Raw genomic sequence first — 26052 nt, forward strand, 5'->3', positions numbered from 1 at the left:
CAAAGAAAGGGGAAGGCCAGGGACAGTGGCTCACACCTGCTTTTCCAGCACTGTGGGAGGCTGAGGCAGGAGGATCATTGAGCCCAGGAATTCAAGACCAGCCTGGGCAACATAGAGAGTCCCCGTCTCTACAGAAAATAAAAAGGTAAAATTAGCCAGGCATTTTGGGGCACGCCTGTAGTCCCAGAGTCTCAGGAGGCTGAGGCGGGAGGATTGCTTGAGCCCGGAGGTCGAGGCTGCAGTGAGCCAGCCATGATTGTATCACTGCACTCTATCCTGGCCAACAGAGGAGGACCCTGTCTCAAAAACGTAAAAATAGAGATAAATAAAGAAAGGGACACAGCCTGTCTTGGGTTGACAGCATGAGATGGGCTGGCCAGATCTCTGCAGCCCAACAGCGGGCAGCTCTGTGTCTGTGGGTCACAAGTGGTTGGTCTCAATCTGGTTCCTGCTGGACAAACGCTGCAGGTTCACACCACAGGAACTTCTCGGCATCTGTGCCAGGAAAGTTAGAGCTTCCTCATCTTCGGAACCCCAGCCTGCATTGCACCCAGAAGCGGATACCCCCAAATGAAGCTGGAGGCTGCTCTCCACTCTGCAGAACCCCGGCCCTCGTCACACCCAGAAGAGGATACTCCGGAATGAAGGTGGAGGCTGCTCTCCACTCTGCAGAACCCTGGCCCTCGTCACACCCAGAAGAGGATACTCCGGAATGAAGGTGGAGGCTGCTCTCCACTATGCAGAACCCTGGCCCTCGTCACACCCAGAAGAGGATACTCCGGAATGAAGGTGGAGGCTGCTCTCCACTCTGCAGAACCCCGGCCCTCGTCACGCCCAGAAGAGGATACTCTGGAATGAAGCTGGACATTGGTATCCACGTCTGCTTGCTTTACTCAGTAGCTGACGTAAACTGAGGTGAACGTCGGTATCCGCGTCTGCTTGCTTTACTCAATGGCCGACGTAAACTGAGGTGGACGTCAGAATCTTTTGTCTGCTTGCTTTACTCAATAGCTGATATAAACTGCAGCTGGCTGCAGCACCCACGAATGGCTTCTTTCTGAGATGTGGCCGTCCTCTGCAGAAAGGATGCATACTTACAGAGAAGGCACTTGCTCCTGAGGGAGAGCAAAGGCCAGGTCAAAGCTTTGTGGGACAGGAGGTGTCCTCACGAGTCTCCTGGAGAGGGTCCTGCTCCCAGATGCCGATCAGCACCGGGTCTTGCAGCCCTGAGGGGTGGGTGCTCTGGGAGCTTACCAGTTAGAGCTCATGAGCCAGGCTGCATCAGACAGGGCCGAGGAGAGCTGGCGAAGTGCTCCTCACAGGTGCCTGTTCTGTTCCTGTTGGATGAATCCAGGTGAGTCCCGTGTGAACACAGAGCTCAGAGAGTCGCACCCCGAGAACACACTCTGTGTTCCCCTTGATGCAGCCCCGACCTGGGCCAGCATGCGCAGCCCTGCAGGAGGAGGCCTTTTCCCCTTGATGCAGCCCCGACCTGGGCCAGCACGCACAGCCCTGCCCTGCAGGAGGAGGCCTTCGCACAGTGGCACCAACGCAGCCCTGCCATGCAGGAGGCCTTCGCACAGTGGCACCAACACAGCCCTGCCCTGCAGGAGGAAGCCTTCGCATAGTGGCACCAACTCTCAGAGGCAACAACACGCCTTGTCCTGAGCAGAGAGGGTGCCCACAGCCTCTGGAAGTCAGCCCGAGTCCTGAGCAGAGAGGGGCGCTCCCAGCTTTGTCCTGAGCAGAGAGGGTGCCCACCGCCTCTGGAAGTCAGCCTGAGTCCTGAGCAGAGAGCGGCGCTCCCAGCTTTGTCCTGAGCAGAGAGGGTGCCCACCGCCCCTGGAAGTCAGCCCCAGGTCTGAGCGAGAAGACCGCCCCCAGCTTCGCTCGCTGGCCATTAGTCTCAGATCCTGCCTGCCATCCCCAGCTGGAAGGCGGTTGCATCTAGTCGGCGCCCAGTCAGGCTGTGTCCAGCCAGAGCTTCCCATGCAGGGTTTTGCTGTTTTAGTCTTTGCTGTTCTTCAGGGAAGTTTTGGAGACTGGCACAGCTTTCCATAAATTACAGCCCCGTGAAGCAAAAAGTGCCTCCTGATGAGTTTGGACCGTGAGGGACACCCAGCTCCGATGCTTCCTTCCTGGGGTCTGGAATCCCTGGTGAACCTGGGCCCTTGGTAGCCAAGAAACCCATCATTGAAATTCATGATGCCGGTTTGGTTCTCTTTGGCGGGATTTATCATTGACAGGCATCCTGCGTCCTTTGGCCCTTTATTTAACCGCTGAAGGCATTGTTTTTAAGACCACTTATTTTACAAGAGTTTCTTTTCAGATGTTCCTACGAACATCTGTTTGTGGCTGAAATTCGACCCAGCCGGCCTGTGCCTGCCCCGCGCCCCCTTTGTCCCCGGCCTTTGTTTCTGATTTCATGCTATCAGAGGTCTGCATGTTTTTCTGCATGAAGTTGTCAGCAGGATAAAAGCTCAGGAGCAGGGTCACGTTGAGAGGGGTGAGCATGAAAAATTGGTAAAATGTGTCTTCAAGGCCACCCACCAGCGCTGCACTCAGCCCCAGCAGGGACCAGGCCCGGGAGTGAGGGCGAGCCCCTTGTGCGGACCCTGGAGGGCCGGACCCTAACCCTGGGGCTGTGGGATCTGCCCCTCCCTTCATTCATTCATTTGTCCCGTGGGTATCAATTAGATGTCTGCAAAGTGCCAGAGGCAGTTTGCTTCCGAATCAGCACTTTCTTCAAGACTGGACTTACTCCTCCTCACGTGTGGGGAGGAAACTTCTGAATCGCTAAAGTCAGTGGCCGAGTTCACATCACCCCTGCCAGCCCACAGCAGTCACACCCTTTGCTAAGCTTGCTGACGGGCAGCCTCACTGGAGCGCAGACGTTACCCTCCCAGGAAACCGTGATGAGGACTGGGGTGCACACGTGTGCTGAGGACACCCTCCAAGGCCAGCCCCAGGGCTCGGACAGGTGGGCTGGGGCCACGTCTGAGCCTCCTGGTTTTAGTGCATTCACTCTGGTGCAGACAGACCATGGCTGAGCGTGTGGTCCCGAATTCCATCCTTGGAACAGAGGAAGTTTTTGTTATGAGAAAGAACTCCAGCCACAGTGGATTTGCACCTGCAGGTCTGTGTCTTGTGACACTTAAGGGCCAGGCTGGACGGGCCCCCACAGAGGTGGAGGAGTGGCCAGCTCTGGCCAAGCTGCCAGACACCACCGTGGGAACAGGTGCACCCACAGAGCTTCTGTGCCTGCTGAGGGGCTGGGCGGCGAAACAGGTGCACCCACAGAGCTTCTGTGCCTGCTGAGGGGCTGGGCGTGGGAATAGGTGCACCCGCAGAGCTTCTGTGCCTGCTGAGGGGCTGGGGGTCGTGGCCTCAGGAGAGGGCTTATTTTGTTGCTTTCTGCTTTAAGGTGGTTTTTCTTCTGGTTGGATGAGAAAAGTTAGTTGAGCCCCCCACGGATTTACTCAGCAGCCGAGTATGTAGGAACTGGCCTGGTCCTGGGGCCAGCATGTGAGCCATCCCCCACCACCCACAGGCCTCCCAGGAGGCCCTTCTCCCACAGCAGAGCGGCCGCTGTCACCGAGGCAGTGGCCAGATCAGGAATTCCAGGACCCCCGGGAGGGTGGACACTGTGGCTCTGCTGGCCCCTGTGTCTATGGAATCGGTGTTGGCAGACGTTCTGTTCATGGTGGGATATGCCCGTAGGTGTCAGGCAGATGGGAGGGTTTCAATACCGTCTCCTTTAAGGGATCTCAGTTTGAAGGAAAAAAGCCTTATTCTCTTGAGGCTGGTTTAATTCCTTAAGAACGCACTAGAATCTGCCCCTTAGTAGCTGCCTGTGGTGTTTCTAGATTCGGGGGCAATGTTGGCTTTGTGGTTCGTTTTTATTTTATTTAACTGTGAACACCCTTTTGCTCCCCGCATTGAGGGGAGAGAGAGGACACGGCTCTCAAGAAGTTGAAGAAGTTGTTGGGATTCCCAGGCTTCATGAGGCCAGGCTGTCCCTGAGCCTGAGGCGACCTACAGGGCCGACTGGTTTCCATCCACTGAGGAATGTCAGGATCAACCTCAGCCTCACTTTGTGCAGCCGCCATGGTAGACATGCCACCACAGACCACGGCACCATTGTCCCTCCCGAAAGTGCCGTCCTGGGCCCAGCAGTGCAGCCCCTGGCAGCTTGCGAGGCCCGGGCTGCCCACCTCTCCGTGGCACAGGCTTGGGGACAGGGCGTGCCCGAGCCAGTGGCTGGCTCAGGAGGCCACAGAGGTGCATTTGCCTCTGCTCCAGGGGAGCTTGGGCAGTTCTGGGAGGGCCTGGGTACACAGGGAGACGCGGTGGGAGGGTGCCATGGCCTGTTGGCCTTTGATCTTGGGGCAGGTGGTTCTGCCCGCCCGCCACAGAGGACCGGGTCCTCCATCCCCTCGCAAGCTCCTGGAGGCCACGATGCTCCTGGGGACGCCTCCCCTTTGGGAAGGGGAGGGCTAGGGCTGTCCCTGTTGCCAGGCTCTGGCCCTAGGAAGGAGGTTTGTGGCCCCAGTGACTAACGGATTCCCTTGTCTGCCTGGGAGTGTGTTGACCACCAGGGAGTAACCAGGGAACTGGACTCTCCGTGTGGCAGGAGGGGCATCTCCCAGCCTTCGCTCCTGATTGCTTTTCCAGTGCCTGAGTCGCACCCCTGGGATCCCAGCTTTCCCTTCCCGAGTCCTGGCAGCCTCTGTACTGGGCCCTGCTGGGACCTTCCTCCTCGTGAGGCATGTCACGGCTGGCACTGGCCCCGGCCCGGGCCTCGGGTGTGGTGGGCCCACGGTGTGTCAGACCCCGGGTGTGGTGGGCCCCGGGTGTGGTGGGCCCGGACATGGTGGGCTTCGGGCGTGGTGGGCCTCAGCTGTGGTGGCCCCAGGTATGGTGGGCCCTGGTGTGGTGGCCCCTGAGGAGGAGTGTGTCCTGGAGAACAGGCGGGTGCATGAGAGCTCCCAGCTCAGCCACAAGAGCAACACGTGCCGCCCACCCAGCCTGGCCTGGGGCTTGCTCCTGCCTACCCTGAGATGCCTCGGCAGGACTAGAAGCCAAGCCTGGGGTAGGGCCTCAGCGTTGCCTGCACGCCGCCCGTGTGCCCAGATGGCTTCTTCTGAGCCCTGAGTGGGCCCCTGAGGCTGTGTGTCCACTTGGCCCAGGCAGGGCGCTCTGGACACCTGGTGATTCCAGGTAGAGAGTGGAGCCCAGGCGCCTGCTGGCTGTGCGTGCAGTGCCTGGAGGCTACAGCCAGTGAGGATTCATTTCAGAGAGTACAGAACAACTTTTTGTTTTTATAAACCAGCTCTTGAAGGTTGCATTTGAAAACTTGGGCTGACAGGGTCTGAGAGGATGCGTTTGCCTTTAGTAGAGTTTTGGATTTTGTGGCAGAGTGTCCGTGACAGTTGAGGGGGTGATGGGACAGATTCAGCTCCCGACGTGAGACCAACTGCACAGGTGTACATCGGGGCGACTCTGCCTGCCATGCAGCTCCGTGCACATCAGAATGACTGCGTGATTTCCTTGCACAGAAAACAGCCCTTCTCCTGGGCTGACACCTGTGCCCTGGGCCTGTGGACGCCCTGTCCAGGCAGCATGCCTCCTTGGTTATCCAAACAATAAGAAGAAATGCAGGAACTTCGTGATCCACACACGGGTGGATGACCCTGGCACACAGCATTCCCGTTAAATTCTAAGTGCGGATGAGACAGCACACCGGACCACTCTTTCCAGAGCCTCTTCGTGCGGCTACTAATAACGAAATACATCTTAGATGGCTTTTTAAACATAGCATTTAGGGTATTTGTTTCTCCTTTCAAAAGAGAAGAATCCCTTCCCAAAGTAGGCGAGCCGGAAAGGCCTGGCCTGGCCGCTTTCCGCATGAGTGGCCACGACTTTGCTGGATTGAAAGGCAAAGGGAACAGGCCAGCTTTGGCCCGTTCAGCCCGACCTGATCACTCCTTTACAGCCTGTGAATGAGGCAGCTCCGGGGAGGGGTGGGGGGTGGCCGGCCCCTTCCTGGGCTCTGGGGTCCATCAGATGTTTGTCCTTTGGGAGCCCGCCTGAAGTGCTGAGATAAAGCAGTTTTTAAACAGTTTCCCGCAGATGCCTTTTGGGAGACAGAGCCATGAATTTCCTGAGCCGCGTCCTGGGGTGGCTACAATGGCCGTCTGCCTGCCAAGCCTTCTCCCATTCAGGGAAAGCAGCTTAAGCCACTTAAGCCCATTAGCATCTGGATGGGGCCGGACCTCCTTGGGACATAGGGGTGGGCAGGGTGGCCCTGCTGAGTGGCTGTTTGGGTGCTTGTTCTAATCCTCACGCTGTTTGAAGGCTCCAGACTGATTTATGACACATGAGTCCAAAAGCCACTTTGGGGGGCTTGACCCCATCAGCCGGTCTGTGCTCAGAATGTCAATGGCCTGCCCTGGAGTGTGCTTTGGGGATAGCGGGTGGCCACCTCCTGGCCCAGGCTGAGACGCTGCACACCAGCCACCAGGAGGTGGACGCTGCATCTTGGCAAGAGGCGGGTCGGGCTGCCGAGGGGCTCCAGAGTTCCTCTCAGTTCCTGCTGAGCGCATGCCCGGAACCTGCACGGGAAGGCTGGGCACCGGCCCAGAGGTGTCCTCCTGAGCCCTGTCTCTGAGCCCCAGCCAGCGCCCGGGGCACTGAGGTGCTCCTCAGCAGCACCAGCTCCCAAGGGCCCTTTCAGGAAAAAATTTTTAAAGCCAAAGTTACTTTTGGTGCAGTTGTCATTTTATAAAACAAAAATCATATATTATTTTCTTAAAAAAACAGATTTATAGGCCAGGTGCTGCTGCTCACACATGTAATCCTAGCACTTTGGGAGGCTGAAATGGGACAATCGCTTGAGCCCAGGGGTTCACAGCCAACCTGGGCAACATTGCGAGACCCTGTCTCTACAAAAATTTAGAAAATTAGCTGAGCATGGTGGTGCATACCTACAGTCCCAGCTACTCGAGGGGCTGAGGTGGGAGAATCACTTGAGCCCAGGAGGTCAAGGTTAAAACGAGCCTTGATCACGCCGCTGCACTCTGGCCTGGATGACAGATCAAGACCCTGTCTGCAAAAAAATTTTTTTATTAAAAACAAGCTTGATTGAGGTATAATTTACCCACAAACTATAATCCAATTCTAGACTATTCCTCCATATAATCCAGTTCTAGACTATCCCTCCAGCCTCCGCCCCAGTCAGTTCCCTCCCGGCCCCCGCAGTCTCCTTGCTGCCTCTGTCTCTCCGACTTTGCCATGTCTGGGTATTTTGTGTAAATGGAATCTACAGTCTGGCCTTTTGTGTAAGGCAGCAACTGCGCCCTCCTCCACCCACACCAGCGACGCAGAAGCGCCGGTGCCTCTGCCTGCCGTGAGCACGGGCCCTCCCTGTCCACACGGGGTGCCTCTGCCTGCCGTGAGCACGGGCCCTCGCTGTCCACGTGGAGCTTTGATTTCTCCCAGATGTGGGTCTCACACTTCCCTTGTTCGGTGAGGTCCTAGGCATTCTTGTTTTCATGACTTCTGCCAAGCTCGGAGAGCTCAGTGCCCACAAGGCCCCTGTGTCGGGGCCAGGGGCTCCCCGTGGCCAGTCCACCCAGGTAGGGGTCTCCAGCTCTCTTACCTTTAGGGACTGACCCTCAGTGACCATTCCCTGCATTGTACTGAGGTTAAGACAAGAAGAATTTTCAAAACAGGCCTCAATGCAATCCTTCGCAGTGATCTGTGCCGGCTGTCCGCCAGCCAGGACTGTGCCTCCTGGAGCAGCTCAGCCATGCAGTGTGGGAGGGAGGTTGGCACTCACTCAGCCTCCCTCTCTGCTGCCCAGATGACTGCCCCTTCCCCTAGCTGGTTAGGCCAGTGAGCATCCACAAGGCACCAGAGGCCGCAACCCTGACCCTGCAGCACTCCTGCCCCAGCCCCTCTCCTTGGTCCTCCTGGTCGGGACCCTGGCAGGAGCCCGAGCTGTTCTTGGGTCCTGTCCACCTGCCTCTGGGCCCCTGCCCACCTCAGCCTGCGCCCCAGGGCCTGGTTTGAGCCTGTTAACACCACAAAGCAGGCGTGTGACCTCAGCCGTCCCTCCCACGTCGGCTTCACCAGATGAGCCTGTTGAGACGGTTCCTGGTCAAGCCGCCTGCAGCTGTTACCCGTTGTCACAGTCAAACAGCTCTCGAGGGAGTTCAGGGACGGGAGAGAGCGAGCGGGAGGAGGCCGGCCATGTGCCCCCACAGGCACCCTCTGTGCTGTTCTCAGTGCTGCTGTGCCTTCGGCGCCTGCTGGTGTTGCTCTGGCTTTTGCCCCAAAGGAGCTCTGTGGGCAGCAGCAGCTCCGGGGTGGCCTCACGGTTGCGGCCACCCTTTGTTGGGGAGCAGCCGGCCTCAGGCCCTTCGCACGTGTGAGGGTTGGCTGTTGCGGGAGTGGCCCCTGACCCCAGATGTGGAAATCTGGATGTGACACCAGCTGCTGTCTGGAACCAGCCATCCCATCCCACTGACTCGGGGTGTCAGGTGACACTGCCATGGGCAGGTGGGCCCCCCTGGGACTTATCTCCGTTGCTGTCTTTCTGCAGACGCTCTGCACAAAAGCCACCATGCAGACGGTCCGGGCTGCCGACACCAATGAAGTGGTGAAGCTCATATTTCGTGAGTCGGACAACGACCGGAAGGTGAGCGGGGCCTGTGACTGGGCGGGTGACACACGGGGCCTGCGAGGGACTCTGCAGCTTCCCTCAGGGCTGCCCTGCCTGCCTGGGGTGGTGGGGGCTGGGGGACACGCACAAGGCTGGGGGAGCTCAGGTGCTCATGGGCCACTCTGACTTCACAGGTTATGCTCCAGTTAGAAAAGAAACTCTTCGACTACTTCAACCAGGAGGTTTTCCGAGACAACAACGGCACCGCGGTGAGTTTGTGGTCCGATGTGGCGGCTCCCCCATCCTGGGACACCCATGCCCCTAGGCCTTCCCATTACCTCTGCTTACCTGGGACCACCCTGCCTTGTCCCTGCCACCTCCAGGGCTCAGTTCTGAGCCAGTGCAAGGCAGACTGCTGGGGACACATATTGGGTGCATCCGGCACCCTGGGCCAGGTTGGGTGGAGGCTCTGTGTCACTGTCCTGTCCTCGGGCAGCGTGACGCTCAACCCATCAGCTTCAGAGACCCCCACATGTGTGAGGGGAGATGCTGGTGCTGTGGGGTGGGGAGGAAACCCCCTTGTCTCAGAGTGAACCGGCGGGGCCTCGGGCCTTGCTCTGAAGTGGGAGACTGAAGGGAGCAGGTTCCTCACACTCCCGTCGCTCGACTTGCTGTGTGTGGGTCTGTGTGTGAGCACGTGTGTGTGCACTAGTGCGTGCGTGTGCACATGTGCACTGAGTGCGTATCCGCCTCTGTGGGGTGGGTGTGCCGCTGTGTGTCCCTGAGCACATGTGTAAACAAGTGTGTGTCAATGGGAACGTGCGGCTCAGGTCAGTCCACAGAGAGGTGGCCCCTGCCACTGAGAGACAGCCCCGGCTGCTGGACCTGCTGTTGGTTTTGAAATCGTGAGTCTTCCCTTGGAGGGATCAGTGTAGGCGAGCGCTGAGGGGCGGCCTACGCACTCTCTTTACAATTTTTATTTTTTATTGTGGTCTACTTTTGTCCCATTTTTAATGTATTTACAAATGTTTATCAGCGCAAAGAACCAGGAACCACGCAGCAGCTGGCCGGGGCCCATGTGCGGCCTTGGCTGATTTCTGTAAACACGCCCACTGTGGCGATTCCAAGCCACATGTGATGCCATGTGCAAGGAGCCAGCATCCAAGATCTGGAAACCTTGGCATCGGTTCCTAGGGCTCTCCTGAGCCAGCTGTGGTTCCCTCGGCGCTGCATCAGGGCAGGTGGCCCCTGTCCTCAGGAAGCTGTCTGGGGAGTGGCTGTGGGAGAAGTGAGGGAGCACAGGCGGGTGGACCCAGGCCAGTGCAGCTGCATTCACATCCTAGCATCCTGGGCCAGCCAGGTGTCCGTGCCTCAGTTTCCCCTCGTGGGGTTTGGGGGCTTATGGGTCAGTGCATGCAAAGTGCTTAGGAAGAGCTGGGGCCTCTCAGTGCCAGACAGAGGGGCACGCCCAGCCCAGCGGACACTGCCAGCCCTGAGTCCCAGGCCCAGAACCTCCACTCCAGGATGGCATTCGCTGCCTCCCCAACGGCCCCCAGACCCCACGCTCCTGTCCTCTCGGGAAGTCACTTCTGCCTCCTGCCCCTCATCAACCCAGAGCCCAAGGCTCCCGTGACACCCACTCCTCCATGGTGCCTGGGCCTCTTGTGCCTGTCCCTCTCACCTGCTGCAGGAGCTCATGGTCCCTTCCCCCACTGGGGTGGGGTCAGGCCTTGGTGTCCTGTCCCCACAAGGCCCCATCAGCCTAGGCAAGCCTAAGGTCTCCTCCCCTTCTCTCCATCCAGGCAGGCTGGGTTTCCTCCTGCTCCATCTGTGGGAGGCACTGGGCGCTCTCCCCAGCTCCACCACCTGTACCTGGTGGAGCCCCCCAGCCTCCTTCTCAAGCCTCCAGGGCCTGGTGGGGCGGCCTGTCTGTGGCTCCCGCTGCCCCTGTCTGGCTCTTCCTGTGGGACTCTGGGCTCCAGGGTGCCTCCAGCTACAGGACACTCCTGGGTGGCACACCCCGGCCTCATCAGTGGGGAGCAGGGAGAGCCTGGGGAGCACAGGTGTCTGGGTGGAGGCAGGTGCCCAGGAGGTTTCTGGGTGGAGACAGGTGCCCAGGAGGTGTCTGCGTGAAGAGGGGTGCACAGGAGGTGTCTGCGTGAAGGGGGGTGCACAGGAGGTGTCTAGGTAGAGGCAGGTGCCCAGGAGGTGTCTGGGTAGAGGCAGGTGCCCAGGAGGTGTTTGCGTGAAGGGGGGTGCACAGGAGGTGTCTGGGTAGAGGCAGGTGCCCAGGAGGCGTCTGCGTGAAGGGGGGGTGCTCAGGAGGCGTCTGGGTGGAGGCAGCTGCCCAGGAGGCGTCTGGGTGGAGGTGGGTGCCCAGGAGGCGTCTGGGTGGAGGCGGGTGCCCAGGAGGCTTCTGGGTGGAGGCGGGTGCCCCGGAGGGAGACAGGGCTGCCGTCCTCGCAGCTGCATGGCTGCTGGAGCTTGGAGGAGGTGATTTCAGGGTCTCCCTAGCAGAGCTGGCTCCTCAGTGCCAGGGGAGCGAAGTCTCCAGGGACCTTGCACAGGGCGTGAAAAAGTGGAGGGTCCCTTGGAGGAGGATTCCAGGGCAGCCAAGGGAGATGGAATGTTTTGGAAGGAGCAAGGAGACAGGGAAGAGGGAGGCTCCCTCATCCACAGGTAGGGTGGTGGCGGGGGACAGGTCCCAGCCGGGGCTGCGTGGAGTGGGGTGTGGCATGGAGGGGCGTGTGACGTGGAGGGGGCTATGGCGTGGAGGGGGGCGTGGCATGGAGAGGGGTGGAGAGTGGAGGGGGGCGCAGTGTGGAGGGGCGTGGTGTGGAGGAGGTGTGGTGTGGAGGGGCGTGGCGAGGAGGTGCGGCATGGAGGGGTGTGGCATGGAGTGGGGTGTGGCGCGGAGGGGCACAGGGCGTGGAGGGGGGTGCGGCGCGGAGGGGCACAGGGCGTGGAGGGGGGTGCGGCGCGGAGGGGCACAGGGCGTGGAGGGGCACAGGGCGTGGAGGGGGGTGCGGCGTGGAGGGGAGTGCGGCGTGGAGGGAGTGCGGCGTGGAGGGAGTGCGGCGTGGAGGGGCATGGCGTGGAGGGGGGTGCGGCGTGGAGGGAGTGCGGCTTGGAGGGGGTGCGGCATGGAGGGGCATGGCCGTGGAGGGGGGTGCGGCGTAGAGGGAGGTGCGGCGTGGAGGGGGTGCAGCGTGGAGGGGGGTGCGGCGTGGAGGGGGTGCGGCGTGGAGGGGCGCGGGGCGTGGAGGGGGTGCGGCGTGGAGGGGCGCGGGGCGTGGAGGGGGTGCGGCGTGGAGGGGCACGGGGCGTGGAGGGGGCGCCGGGCGTGGAGGGGCGCGGGGCGTGGAGGGGGTGCGGCATGGAGGGGACGCGGGGCGTGGAGGGGGTGCGGCGTGGAGGGGGCGCGGCGTGGAGGGGGCGCGGCGTGGAGGGGGTGCGGGGCATGGAGGGGGCGCGGGGCGGAGGGGGTGCGGCGTGGAGGGGGTGCGGGGCGTGGAGGGGTGCGGGGCGTGGAGGGGGCGCGGCATGGAGGGGGCGCGGCGTGGAGGGGGCGCGGGGCGTGGAGGGGGCGCGGGGCGTGGAGGGGGCGCGGCGTGGAGGGGTGCGTCTAGAGCATCTGGGAGCAATTGTCTTTCATGTGCGTCCAAAGTCCTCCTTTTCTCTCAGCATTTTGACACAGAGCACGCCCCTGCCGTCGGCAGCCACCATGCCCTACAGTGTTTCCTACCTTTAGAGGAAAATTAATCTGAGTATTTGAGAGAACTTTTGGATTTGATTCTGAATGAAAACACCCCGTGTGACTGCGGAGGCCTCTGGCACTGTGTGGATATGTCGGGAGTCCCAGGCGGATAGGCGGCCCCAGCTCAGGAGGCGCCTTGTGAGGCTGCTTCTGGTGAGAAGAGCCGATGGCGCGGCCTTCCTGTCGGGCTGATCAAATCCTCTCTGCTCGGTGCCTGGGACGACGGCGCCTTCGGGAACGCCCCGTGGGTTCCTGCTGACCCGGGTGCCCTCGCACTTGCCTGAGGTGCCGGCACACCAAGTCAGTCGTGCCCAGAAATTGGGAGTTGTCCCCATCGACGGAGGGTCAAGCTGGTCGGACGGGGAGCGTGGGCAGATAATCCCATCTCCAGGGTCCGGTTAACCACACAGCACCGCAGCCGTGGAGAACAAACTCTCCGTCCGCAGGATGGATGCGCCTGCGCCAGTGACAGCCCCGAGTCCATCGCATCCTTCATCAGCCGCCGGTCTTGTACCCGTCTGACAGAAATTTAATTCAAGCTGGCTCCTGAAAATAATTATTGTATTTTAAGAGCAGTAATCATTCGCCGGGACATGATTGAATGTGTCCATGCCTATTGACTTTTCCTATGATTTATAGCTTTGTTTAGTCGATATTCCCATCGAAATTGTATAATTAATTATAAGTGTGGCTGTCAGGGCTGCAGGATGGAGTGCCCTGGTGAGGATTTGGAGAGATTAAATTTTCCTCGGCTGTCCCAGGGCCAGGCTTGGGAGTTTCCGCAGCGCCGGCCTCTTGGAGGGAGGTGTTTTCTGTGTGTTTAGCAACTGCTGTAGCCTCAGGTGCATTGATTTTCTGGGCCTCGTTCCTTTATCAGCGCCAGTGTCTCTGCAGGAGCGGCGTGAGCCGCGGCCGGGACAGCCCCTGACAGATGCCCAGGATCAGCCGCTGCTTTGTCATTGTCCACACGGCCCTGCCTGCCTTCACTTTGTAATCAAGAAGAATGTGGGAGACCGTGCGAAACTGGTGATCATGTTTGTGAAAAATCTCAGAGAGATACAAATTATCAATTCAACAGCAACGCGTGCAGTTTCTAATCAGAAACCTCTTCTGTCTGGTATTTTGTTCCAGCCGCAGCAGGGACCCTCACCTACATCATTCCGGGGGCAACAGCCCCCGTGCCGGCCATGCAGGGCGAGGCTCCCTCCAACTTCTCAGAGCCAGTGGCTGAGTAGGGACACGCCAGGACCCTCCAGCCACACGGGATCCCCCCGCAACACGGCCGCCATGGTCCCTGCGCAGCTTTGTGTTTATATCACAGTCGTGCGTACCTCTGCCTCTCCTGTAGGCAGGAAGGCCCGGGGAGGTAAAGACCGCATGTTCGGAGTGTCTGGCACAGTGCCGACGTAGGAGCATCACGGTGAGCCCGTGTCCGATGAGGATGGAGGCAGGCCCAGGCCAGGAGGCCTCTGTCAGGAGACAGGCTCACGAGTGAGCGACGGGGATTCCCAGCCGGGCTGCCCTGGGGTTTTCTCTCAGGCACCGGGCTAAGGGCTGGTCAGTGTGTGGGGGCAAGTGCGTATGGGCCTGGGGGCATCACAGTGGACAGAGGACAGCCTGGGGCCCTCAACCTTCCACCCCCTGGCTCCAGTACCGTTTAAGCAGCTTGAAGGTTCAAGTTCATTTCAAACCACACACGAATTTCCTTTTATTTTTGCTTTGCACTGCCAAAACTGGGGGCCTTCTAACTCAGAAGACAGGGTGGGAAAGTGGCCTTGGTCCACTGAGCAGTCCTGAAACACCACCACCCAGGCAGGACGCTGGCCAAGGAATCCCATTCAGTCCCCATGGGAAGGAGGGAGCCCCTGGCCACCGAAAATCTGGGGCAGCCCCAGCCTGCTCCTTCTTCCTGGAGTTTTCCAGCTTCCCCACAACTTGCCTTGGGGTTGTGCTTACTGGAGTGTGTGTGAGCGTGTGTGCGCGGACGTGTGTGAAGAGGCATACGCATGTGAGCCTGTATGAGTATGCATGAGTGTGAGTGTGTGCATATGCTTGTGAGCAGGCGAGTGCATGTGTGAGCGTGAGCAGACGTGTGTGAGCAGGCATATGCATGTGAGCCTGTATGAGTATGTGTGGTGATAGTATGTGTGTGTGTGTGATCGTATGTGCATATGCATGTGAGCAGGCAAGTGTGTGAGCCGGTATGTGAGCAGGTGTCTCAGCATGTGTGTGTGAGCAAGCATATGCATATGAGCGTGTGTGAGCATGTGTGAGAGCAGGCGTGTGCACATGAGCGGGTGTGTGTGTGTGTGTGAGCAGGCGTGTACATGCATGAGCATGTGTGAGCAGGTGTGTGCATGTGAGCCTGTATGAGCATGTGTGAGTGTGTATGCATATGCATTTGAGCAGGTGAGTGTGTGAGCATGTGTGAGCGTGTGTGTGTGAGCAGGCGTATGCATATGAGCAGGTATGTGCGTGTATGTGTGTTAGCAGGCGTGTACATGTGAGTGGGTGTTGGGGGGGAGGTTTGCTTTTTAGTTAGAAAGTTTAGGCAGACCCTAGCGGCAGCAGCTGAGGCCTGAGGGAGGCCCTGGCCACCCAGGAGCAGGTGCTGACCCCAGAGGAGGCTCCGGGGGCCGGACACAGCTCTGCAGGTCTCTCTTGGAGACTGAGGAAGACTGGGGAGTGTTCAGTGGTGACAGTGAAGCCATACCCTGCAGTCCAGCCATACACGTGTCCAGACACAAACGTTTGGCACATGTACCTGGCGCACACAGCCCTCAGACATATGTCCAGGCACACCTGTGCACACACCAAACTGTGGAGTCGCCTCTGCCTGGGCCCCAAGGAGGCATCCCCAGAGCTGCTTGTAGGGACCCCGTCATTGGGTGGTCAGATTGGCAGCTCAGAAGTAAAGATGGCAACACACTCAGATTCCGCCTGGCCTGGAATTCCTTGGCCCGGTTAGGAATTGAAGAGCAAAGCAAGTGTGTGTGGTGTGTGTGTGGGGGGGGAGTGTGTGTGTACACGTGTGTGCATGTACATCTGTGCACTCGTGTGTGTGGTGTGTGTACATGTTTGCACTCACATGTGTGGTGTGTACGCATGTGTGTGCATGTGCACTAGTGTGTGTGGTGTATGTATGTGTGCATATGCATGTGTGCACTTGTGTGTGTTTGTGCATATGTGTGTGTACACGTGTGCACTCGTGTGTGTGATGTATGCATGCGTATGTGTGCGTGTACCTGTATGCACTTGTGTGCGTGCGTGTATACAGTCACGTCACAATGTCGTTGCAGTCAACAACAGACTACATATGTGACTAAGGTTCGATAATCTGACAGTGGGGCTGAAAAGCTTCCTCTCACTGTGTGATGTAACTGTTGTGACATCGCAGCGTGGCGGCACTGGTGTGAAGGAGCCCCTGCGCCGCCAGCTGTGGGAGAGTCTGGCACACTCAGGGATGCCCAGCGCGTCATACTTTAGAGCAGCAATAAACAAGTGTGTTACTGGTGTCTGCGTTTCTTCTCCCACACTTCTTACCATTACTGTAATGCACTCCTTCTACTTAATAAAAAAAAGGTACTGTAAACAGCCTCAGGTCCTTCAGGCAGGTCCACCGAGAGGAAGGCGCCGTTATCATAGGAGGTGAGGCTCCATGCGGGTGGTTGCCGCTGAGGGCCTTTCCGTGGGACACACAGGCGGCAGAGAGGAATGTCGATGATCCTGACCCCGTGCCGGCCTAGGCCCGTGTCGGTGTCGTTGTCTTCATTTTTATCAAAAAATGTGTTAAAATTTTGAAATATTAAATATAAAGAATAGGCAAAAAGTTTATAGTATAAACAGAATATTTTATCCAGCTATACAGTGTGTTTTAAGCCAAGTATAATTTGACGAAAGAGTGAAAAGTTGAAAAATGTTAAAGTTTGTAAAGTAAAAAAGTTTCAATAAGTTAAGGTTAACTTATTACGAGAAAATACATTTCAGTACATTCTGTTACTCTCAGCGTCTCAGCGCTCGGTATTTATAAAGTCTGACATTGTTACTCTCAGCACTGGGCATTTCTAAAGTCTGCAGTGCACAGTTGATCCCAGGCCTTCCCGCTCACCCCCGCCCGCTCACCCGCTCACCCCGAGCCCCAAGCCCCTCCCAGCCCTGCCAGCTCCTTTGTGAGCGGGGCTCCACAGAGCCTCATGCTTTTTCTTCTTTAGACCGTGTTTTTACTGTTCCCTCTCCATGTTTAGATACGTTCAGATGCCCAGGTACTTACACTGTGTTACTGCCACCTGCAGTGTTCAGTACAGTGGCCTGCTGTGTGGGTCTGCAGCCCTGGAGCCACGGGCCTCCCACCGTACAGCCCAGGCATGGAGCGTACACGCGCTGTGATGTCCCACAACGAAATCGCCTGAGGGTGTGTTTCTCAGACCGTATCCCCGTTGTTACGTGACACATGACTGTGTGTGTGCAGAACCCTTGCCAAACAGCCTGGATGGATGACTTGGTGGCTGTTGAGGGCTGGGCCACAGCGGAGCAGAGAGGCTGGAAAGCCAAGCCCCATAGCCCAGCACCATTGCATGGGTCCCCGGCCGACCCCACAGGCCAGTGCAATGTTGTGAGTCCCTGGCTGACCCCACAACACAGTGCCGTGGTGTGGGTCCCCAGCTGACCCCACAGGCCAGCGCCATGGCGTGGGTCCCTGGCCAACCCCACAGGCCAGTGCAATGTTGTGGGTCCCTGGCTGACCCCACAACACAGTGCCGTGGTGTGGGTCCTTGGCTGACCCCCCACAGGCCAGTGCGATGTCGTGGGTCCCCGGCCGACCCCACAGCCCGGCGCCATGACCTGGGTCCCCGGCTGACCCCATGGGCCAGTGCAATGTCGTTGGGTCCCCAGCTGACCCCATGGGCCAGTGTGATGACGTGGGTCTCTGGCTGACCCCATAGCACAGCACCATGGAATGGGTCCCCAGCTGACCCCAGCTCGGCTGTTTTCCTGTTGTCCTGGACTGTCTTATCTATGGGCAGGTGCTGAGGAAGGACACCCAGAGCTGCTGAAAAGCCTTAGACCGTCCTTTGTCTCCTCTCATGAGGAACACGAGGCTGGGAGCTGCTATCTGTGGATGTGGGCCGTGTGGGGTCTCCCATGGTGTGGCCCACGTGGGGTCTCCTGTGGCTGTGGGCCACATGTGGGCTCCCGTGGCTGTGGGACTCTCCCACGGTGTCCAGTGGCCCTGTCTCCTGAGGATTGGGTTTCGTCACTTGTAGTCAGACCCTGTTCCTCCTGAACAGGATTGGAAAGCTGGGTTTTTAGTTTTTCTGCCATCACGTTTCCCTGTCAATGCCAATCATTGGTTCAGCCAACAGTGATACTGAACTTTGTTTACATGTAGGGTGAGGAGTTGCAGAGACTTTTCTCCCCGAAGGTAGAGTTCTGATTTCCAGAGCACTGTGCATGGTATTCTTCTGACTGAGGCCCCGAGTGTGCAGCAGGTCAGCATGGCCCAGGCCGCAGTGAGGACGTGCCCGTCCACACACTCGGAGCCCCCCAGGGACCAGCAGTGTCCTTAGGGGGACAGGAAGTCCCCAGGCCCCTCAGTGCCAGCTTGGATGCACCAGGGAAGACCCCCGCGGTAGTGAGGGGTCCTCAGAATCCTGTGATCTGGGCAAAGGTCTCTCCACCCACGAGTGTAGAGGAGGGTCGGGGGTCTTATCCCCTGAGGCGCCTCATGGGCTGTGCCCAGACTGAGAAGCTGCAGCCACACTCTGTGGCTTCTGCCTCAGGAACTTTCGAAGGGTGCACAGGCCTGGAGTGGTTCAGAAACACCTGAGCCTGGGATTTCCGGCTTCCAGAACCTGCACCGACAGGCCTTAGGGGCTGCCTGGGGATTCACTCGCTGCTGTGCTGTGGTAGCCGGAGGGGCCCAGCATCAGAAGTTCCAGTAGGTGGGGCTCCACGTCAGGGTGTGTCCCCGGGCACCCCCATTCCTGCTAACATCGAAGCTCTCGGGAAGGGAGGTGGTGGGGGGTTCTCAGGGGTGTCCGGCTACAGTGAACAGTCTGTGTCCTGCGGCCTGGCGCCCTCCTCACCCTGCAGGAGCCCCAGCCGTAAGCATCAGTGACCCCCTTGCCCTGCAAGAGCCCCGGCCCCATGCCCACGCCAGCCCACGGAGGTAGCCCTGGCGTCCTCAGAGCCCCCCGGGCCTGTTCTCCCTATTCTTGTTCACGTGCCCCTTGATGCGCAGTCCCGTGCTCACTGTGCCTGGTGCATTCACCAGGCTGAGGACACTCACTCAGGGCTGTGACCTCGCGACTTCAGTGCTCAGCCACGCAGCACCGTGCTCACAGACCCCATGCTGTTGGACTCTGGCGGCCAGAGGCAGGGATGACCCACCCTGGGTGATAGCCACACTGTGCGATAGCCACACTGTGCAGGAAGCCCGGTGCTCTGCTCTCTGAAGCTAAATGAATTCATGTCAGCCAAGAGCTCCAGCTACTCGCTCCCTCTGCACACACGCCCAGCCTCTGCAGCACCTGCTGCTTCTAGGAGGTGGAGCAGCCCCAGGCCCTCAGAGGCCCACGTGAGAAGGCACAGCTCGGGCCCGGCTGCAGCCTAGACAGGCGCCGGGCCAGCACCGAGGATTGGGGTGCTGAGGACTTGAGGGGTGCTGGTGGTTGCTGGAGCCAGAGCCAGGGTCGGACACTGTGCCGCACGCCTGCGTGGGGCGATGGTCCTTCTGGGCTCCAGAGTTCCCTGAGTGCTCCATGAGAGCTGTGGGCCTGCCGTGAGCACAGCCCTCACTGCCAGAGGCTATCTGTGCTCCTGCACTTTGTTGCTGTCCAGGACTGTGTCCCCCACAGCTGTGAAAGCTCTGGGGTCACTGCAGAAGGCTGGAGGAATGCCGATCCGGGACGACTTCATTCAGGACGTGGCATTGGAGGGCCCTGCACAGCAGAGCTGTCGTTCTGGCTCACCTGAGTGGGAGCTTCGCTGAGGACTCTCCTCTCCTCTGCCCATCTCTGGTACGGGGTGCCTGTGGCGCAGCGTGTGCTTCCTCATGACGCCCGGGCCCTTCTCTCCCGCGGCCCAGGTCAAGGCAGGACGACGCTCGGTTTCCCATCTGCACAGCTGGGCCTGTCCTTCCTGGGCGGTCCGTTGTCCACTGTCTTCCTGAGGGGAGTTTGAGGAGAAGCCCCAGGTCTAACTGTGGCAGACAGGCCTGCCGCCCTGCATCTCGGGACGCAGCAGGCAGTGTTTCCACGGTAAGCGCGGGGAGCGGGACCCACTTTCAGAGAAAGAATTTGGCATCTGGTGAGAGCATCTTGTTTCCAGGGGGCATTTCAGAAAGAGTTTGCATCCGCATAATATAAATACACACTTGGCAAAAGCAAACCACAAAGCCAGGCTCTTTGGATTCTTAGACTAAAAATGTGTTGGGACCCCCAGGCTTCGTGCCGTGTCTGGTTCGACCTCGACTCCCTGGTGTGCTCTGCGGAGGTCATGGCGTCTTCGGGTGCCACATGCCCGTCTCTGGGTGGCACAGGCCCCTGAGACTGCTATGAACTTGCATCTCCAGCTTTTCAAGTTTTACTAGAGTGTCATCGAGGCAGTAACTTGATGTGAGAAAGAAAGCAAATGCCTAGATTGTCTGGAGACCACACGCTGGGAACAGGAAAGGCACCGCGGTGCACTGCGGGGGCATGTGTTCATTTGACAACACTAGGTGCCTGCTCCGAGCCAGGCCCTGCTCTGGGTTAACAAGACAGACAGACACATCCCTGCCATGGAGCTCTGGGGGTGGCAGGGGACAGCACGGTGGGGAGGAGCCTCGGGATAGTGCACTCAGCAGGTGAGCAGCACCGGTGGGAGAGGAGCCTGGGGGTGCCACGAGGAAGCTTGCTGAGGATGGCAGGGCTGGCAGGGGACAGCATGGTGGGGAGGAGCCTGGGGACAGTGCGCTCAGCAGGTGAGTGGCATGGTGGGGCGGAGCCTGGGGACAGCACGATGGGGTGGAGCCTGAGGGTGCCATGAGGAAGCTTGCTGAGAACAGCCATAAACAGTCACCCCGGGTGACTCCGAGCTGTGGGAGGCCAGTGCAGTGCAGGGACCCAGTCGGTCACTTTGGAGGGCAGGTCCACATTCATTGTCACAACTAAAAAAATTCCCAAAAATCAAGACCCACCAAAGACGATCTTACAGTCGCAAACTGTGAACCACATAAGGACACATTCCACAGATAGCAAGAGTCCAGAAATACAACAAAGGCAGGGCAGACCCTCAATAATGTCAAATCATCGAATAATTGATACAAATTATAAAATAATATTGTAAATTATTAAAAGCATGACAGAATTAGAAACATAAGTACCACACTATGAAAAAAATCCCAACAGATTAAAAAAATGTAGGACTTGTAGAACTATTATCATTAAAATTAAAAGCTCCAGGGATGAATTAAGTGCTGGAGTAGACACAGCTGGAGAAGGGATTGAGGAATGGGATGGCAGGCCTGGGGAATGGCCCAGAATGCAGCACAGAAACGTGGCAGGATGGGACAGGAGGGTCGGGGCTGGGAGAGGAGGGAAGAGCCCAGTGCTCGCACAGTGAGGGTTCACAAGGGGCACACTGGAGAGTCGATGGCTGGGTGTTTTCCAGAATTATCCAAGACATAAACCTCACGAAGCATGGTGAGTCCTGAGCAGGAGGAACGGAAGTAAATCCACACACAGACATGTCAGAGTGAAACAGCGGAACGTCAAACATGAAGAGAAGATTTTTAAAGCAATGTGGGAAAAATGTCCTATTACCTACAAGAATGCAAGTGGCAGCAGGTTTCCAGAACAACCACAAAAATACACACCAGGAGAAGTGGAGGCATTCAGTCAAAGAGCTGGTGGAAAACCCCACCCACACACTTAGAGTTCTCTCAGGAGCCAACTCAGCCTTCAGAACACTGGCCACCCAGTACCCGGTGATGGAGAGACACAGCCCCACCAGCAGGTCCCACAGAGAACCAGGAGTAGCTGAGCTTCTGGAGCAGGGTGGGATGAAGAAGGAAGAACATTTGTGTAAAGCTTAAAAACATGTAGACTAAGGCGAGCTGCTTTTTGTGGACTCATGCATGGCAGTAATATAAAAATGTACTTGGGGCTGGGCGCAGTAGAACACTTGGGGAGGCTGAGGCAGGAGGATTGCTTGAGGCCAGGAGTCTCAGACAAGCCAGGGCAATGTGGCAAGACCCCATCTCTACAAAAAATAAAGACTTGGCGGGAGTGGTGGCACACGCCTGTAATTCTAGCTGCTCGGGAGGCTGAGGCAGGAGAATCACTTGAGCCCAGGAGGCAGAGGTTGCAATGAGCCGAGATCACACCACTGCACTCCATCCTGGGTGACAGAGGGAGACTCTGTCTCAATAAATAAATAAATAACTTAAAAACCATACTTGGGATTCTTGAAAGGTCTGAGTTACATTGGGAGGAATGAGAGGGTTTGGTGGTGCAAGGGAGATCTGATCCCCTCCTTCCAGTGCCTTCCTGAAATCTGGAAACATGTTGTATCATAGAGATTCAGGGAACCTGCCATCAGCATTTTGGTGAAAGCCACAGGATGGCAGTGGCTCCTTTCTGACTCTCAGCAGATCTCATAGATGCTCCTGGGCAGGCCTTAGGGAAATCTGGGCTCCTAGTCTCATAGCTGGTGCCTGCAGAGCCAAGAACCGCGTGGCACCTAGCAGCTGGCAGCCTCCCTGCTGCCTCCTCACCTCCACACCTGAGAAGCCAGTGGGACCCATGCTGGACTGGGGACCCTGCTGCATCTCTGATGTGGGGGACCCTCAAACTCAAGCTCCAGAATGACCTAGAGATGATGTGTGTTTATAGGCCTGTGTATGAATGTATCTGAGTAAATGCCTGCAGGCAAACACACACATGCCTGCGTACACATAAACGTGCCTGCATGCAAACACACATGCCTGTGCACACATAAACATGTGCCTGCGTGCACACACATGCCTGTACACAAACACGTGCTGCATGCACACACGCACATGCCTGCGCACACATAAACATGCCTGCATGCAAACACACATGCCTGCGCACACATAAACACTGCATGCAAACACACACGTGCCTGTGTATGCATAAACATGTGCCTGCATGCACACACATGCCTGTGCACACATAAACACATGCCTGCATGCACACACATGCCTGCATACACATAAACACATGCCTACATGCAAACACACACATGCCTGCATGCACACATGCCTGTGTATGCATAAACACGTGCCTGCATGTAAACACACATGCCTGCATATGCATAAACACGTGCCTGCATGCAAACACACACATGCCTGCATGCACACATGCCTGCGTATGCATAAACACATGCCTGCATGCAAACACACACATGCCTGCGCACGCATGAACACGTGCCTGCATGCAAACACACACACGCCTGCGTACACATAAACACACATGTGCAGAATTGGTCCAGGATCCATGCCCCTACTCTGCCTTTGAGGAGGGGCATCCGTCTCCGGAGACCTCTGCTGCATCCCCACCCCACTTAGGAGCTGACTTGGGGCCCTTCCCAGAGGCTGTGGGTGCTGGAGGGAGAGAGTTGCTCCCTGGAAGGGGAACTGGAGCTGTACCCTCTTAGGAGGCAAGAGGCAGCGGGGCTGTGAACACCTGTGCTCCAGGCAGGAGGCCTGGTCCGGTGGCTCAGGTAGCAGCCTGGCACAGGGTAATGACTGTGTGCACGAGACTGCTGATTGTCCGTTTCAGGGATGATGGACGAGGTCACAGGAAGAGCTGGGATAGGCATGGTTTTGAGGGAGCTCTAGCTCAGTGCCATGCCCTGCACAGTTGTGGGGACATGACTAATGAATAGCACCAGGGAGGGTGTGCGTGGTGACCGCACAGGAACACGGCCAGGCCAGTCCTGCTGTGGTAGGAGGGTGTGTGTGGTGACCACTCAGGAACACGGCCAGGGCCAGGCCTGCTGCAGTGGGAGAGTGTGCGTGGTGACACTCAGGAACATGGCCGGGGCCAGTCCTGCTGCAGTGGGAGGGTGTGCATGGTGACACTCAGGAACATGGCCGGGGCCAGTCCTACACGGGTGGGAGGGTGTGTGTGGTGACTGCTCAGGAACACGGCCGGGCCAGTCCTGCAAGGGTGGGAGGGTGCACGTGGTGTCTGCTCAGAAACATGGGCGGGCTGGGCCGGGCCAGTCCTGCAGGTGTGGGAGGCAATGCTCGCCTGGGGCTTGTTTTGGAAGAGTCTCAGGGGACAAGGCCATTTGCTGCCTCCGGTGCATGTAGGAATGAACATTTTGCCCCTGAGCTGCTGCCAGAATCTCACCAGTGTGCACCTTGGGGCCATTCTCCCTGACCTGTTCTCACAAAGCTGACATTGCTTACTCTGCAGGTTACTTGACACTCTGGGCAGGACAGGAGCTGTGTTCCTTTTGCTGGGGGAGCCAGCCCTAGGGAGGAAAGGCCGAGAGGGGCTGCTGCTGGGGCTGCCATGGCAGTGCCCGAGGCCACGAGTGCTTCTCTGGCGTCCCCAACAGAGAAAGGTCTCTGGGTGGGCAGAGCACGCCTGTAACGGGCAGCGCAGGTCCCACTGTCTGCAGCAGAGGCAGGCGGACACCAGAGCCTGCTGGCACCACAGAGCTTTCTGGTGGCAGATGTGGCAGCTCTGGGAAGGGCAAATGTCACACCGAGCATTCAAGCATCCCAGCTGCACACAGACACACGTGCCCCCAGCGAGGAAAACCAATGTGACTTTATTTTCTGCTCTTTCTTTTCTTTAGCTCTTGGAGTTTGACAAGGAGTTGTCTGTCTTTAAGGACAGACTGTATGAACTGGACATCTCGTTCCCTCCCAGGTAAGGAGCATGCTGTTTGCTGGATGAACCCGGCCGGGAAGGCGGCGTCTCCACCCTTCCAGTCTCTGGTGCATCTGTGTGTCTGTGTGTGCCAGTGTGTGCTGGGCATGAGCGTGTGCATTCTGTGTGCATCCGGAGTGTGTGTACCATACCTGTGTGTACACGTGTGTGTTGTGCATCTGTGTACACAGGTGCGTCTGTGTCTGTGTGAACATATGCGTCTGTGTGTCTGTGTGCACATGTGCACGAGTGTGTGTGTGCACGTGTGTCTGTGTGTGCACGTGTGCATCTGTGTCTGTGTGCACCTGTGCATCTGTGTGTGCACGTGTGTGTGCACGTGTGTGTGTGCGCATGAGTGTGTGTGTTCTTGTATGCATAGTGTTTTTGTGTGTGCACATGTATCTGTGTGTCCTGCACTTGTGTGCAAACTGCACCTTCTCCTGCCCTTTTCATGACATGAAGAAAGCAAGCAGCTGAGAGTAATAAGTAATTCTGTTATCTTTTTTCAAAAAAGGTTTTTTCCGATATGCAAAATATGTTCTTATCAGATTTGCTCACGAGGGGCCCATGGGGACTGTGTGTTATGGATCTTTCTGGGAATATTGGGGCCTCCAAATGCAGTGTGTCTACGTGGGTGTGGATGTGTTTAAGGCATGCGTGTGTGTGCCTGGGTTTGAATGTGCAGATGTTGCATGGGTGTCCGTGTGTGTGCAGACCTGGTGCAGATGTGCATGAGATGTGCATCACACAGTTGTGGATGTGTGCACAAGGTGTGCTCGTGTACATGGTTGCATATGTGAGCATGAGTGAGAACATGTGTGACTGTGTGTGTAGGGCTTATGCATGTGGCTGTGTTCCACAGATGTGTGTGCACGTGTGTGTGTGTTCACGCGTGGAGATGTGTGCCTGGGTGTGGATGTTTGTGTGCATTTTTATGCAGATTTGCTGGCACAGAGCAGTTCTCACTGTTGGAAGCCGCAGGGGACTTCCACTGGCAGATGTGGACTTTGCCTCTCAGCTAGGAGCAAGGATGGGAGCCGGAAGATGCGGCGTCAGAGAGCTTGGGTGGGAGCCGGAAGATGCAGCCTCAGAGAGCTTGGGTGGGAGCCGGAGGATGCGGCCTCAGGGAGCTTGGGTGGGAGCCGGAGGATGCGGCCTCAGAGAGCTTGGGTGGGAGCCCGAGGATGCGGCCTCAGGGAGCTTGGGTGGGAGCCCGAGGATGTGGCCTCAGGGAGCTTGGGTGGGAGCCTGAGGATGTGGCCTCAGGGAGCTTGGGTGGGAGCCAGAAGATGCGGCCTCAGGGAGCTTGGGTGGGAGCCGGAAGATGCGGCCTCAGGAAGATGTGGCCTCAGGGAGCAAGGGTGGGAGCCAGAAGATGCGGCCTCAGGGAGCAAGGATGGGAGCCGGTAGATGCGGCCTCAGAGAGCTTGGGTGGGAGCTGGAGGTTGCGGCCTCAGGGAGCTTGGGTGGGAGCCTGAGGATGCGGCCTCAGGGAGCTTGGGGACACAGGCTTTCCTGAAGCCAGAGGCAGTGCTGAGGGCTGAGCCTTGAAAGTGACAGAGCACTTTGGTGTCCAGGGGAAGTTTTTGAACAGGTTGGAGGAGCCTCCAGAAGGCAGTGGTGACCCAGGCCTCTCGCCCTCCTCACGAGCTCCTTCCTGTTCTGCAAAGACACCGAGTCTCCCTGCCAGGCATGCCGGCCTCATCCTGCAGGAGGTGCAGGAAGCCCCAGGGGATCTCAGG

General features: G+C 57.9%; 1 protein-coding gene across 2 annotated transcripts in view; it reads left to right on the top strand.

Annotated features, from left to right (window-relative positions):
• INPP5A (inositol polyphosphate-5-phosphatase A) overlaps positions 1-26052 on the top strand; it is a 245590-nt gene that overhangs the window by 205442 nt on the left and 14096 nt on the right. For both annotated transcript variants that reach the window (XM_063670417.1, XM_063670418.1), the window contains 3 exons: positions 8606-8701; positions 8860-8934; positions 24237-24310. In XM_063670417.1, coding sequence (XP_063526487.1) covers positions 8606-8701; positions 8860-8934; positions 24237-24310 — 245 coding nt within the window. The remainder of the gene's footprint in view (positions 1-8605; positions 8702-8859; positions 8935-24236; positions 24311-26052) is intronic.

The sequence above is a fragment of the Pongo pygmaeus genome, chromosome 8, assembly GCF_028885625.2.
Source record: "Pongo pygmaeus isolate AG05252 chromosome 8, NHGRI_mPonPyg2-v2.0_pri, whole genome shotgun sequence".
Taxonomy (NCBI): domain Eukaryota; kingdom Metazoa; phylum Chordata; class Mammalia; order Primates; family Hominidae; genus Pongo; species Pongo pygmaeus.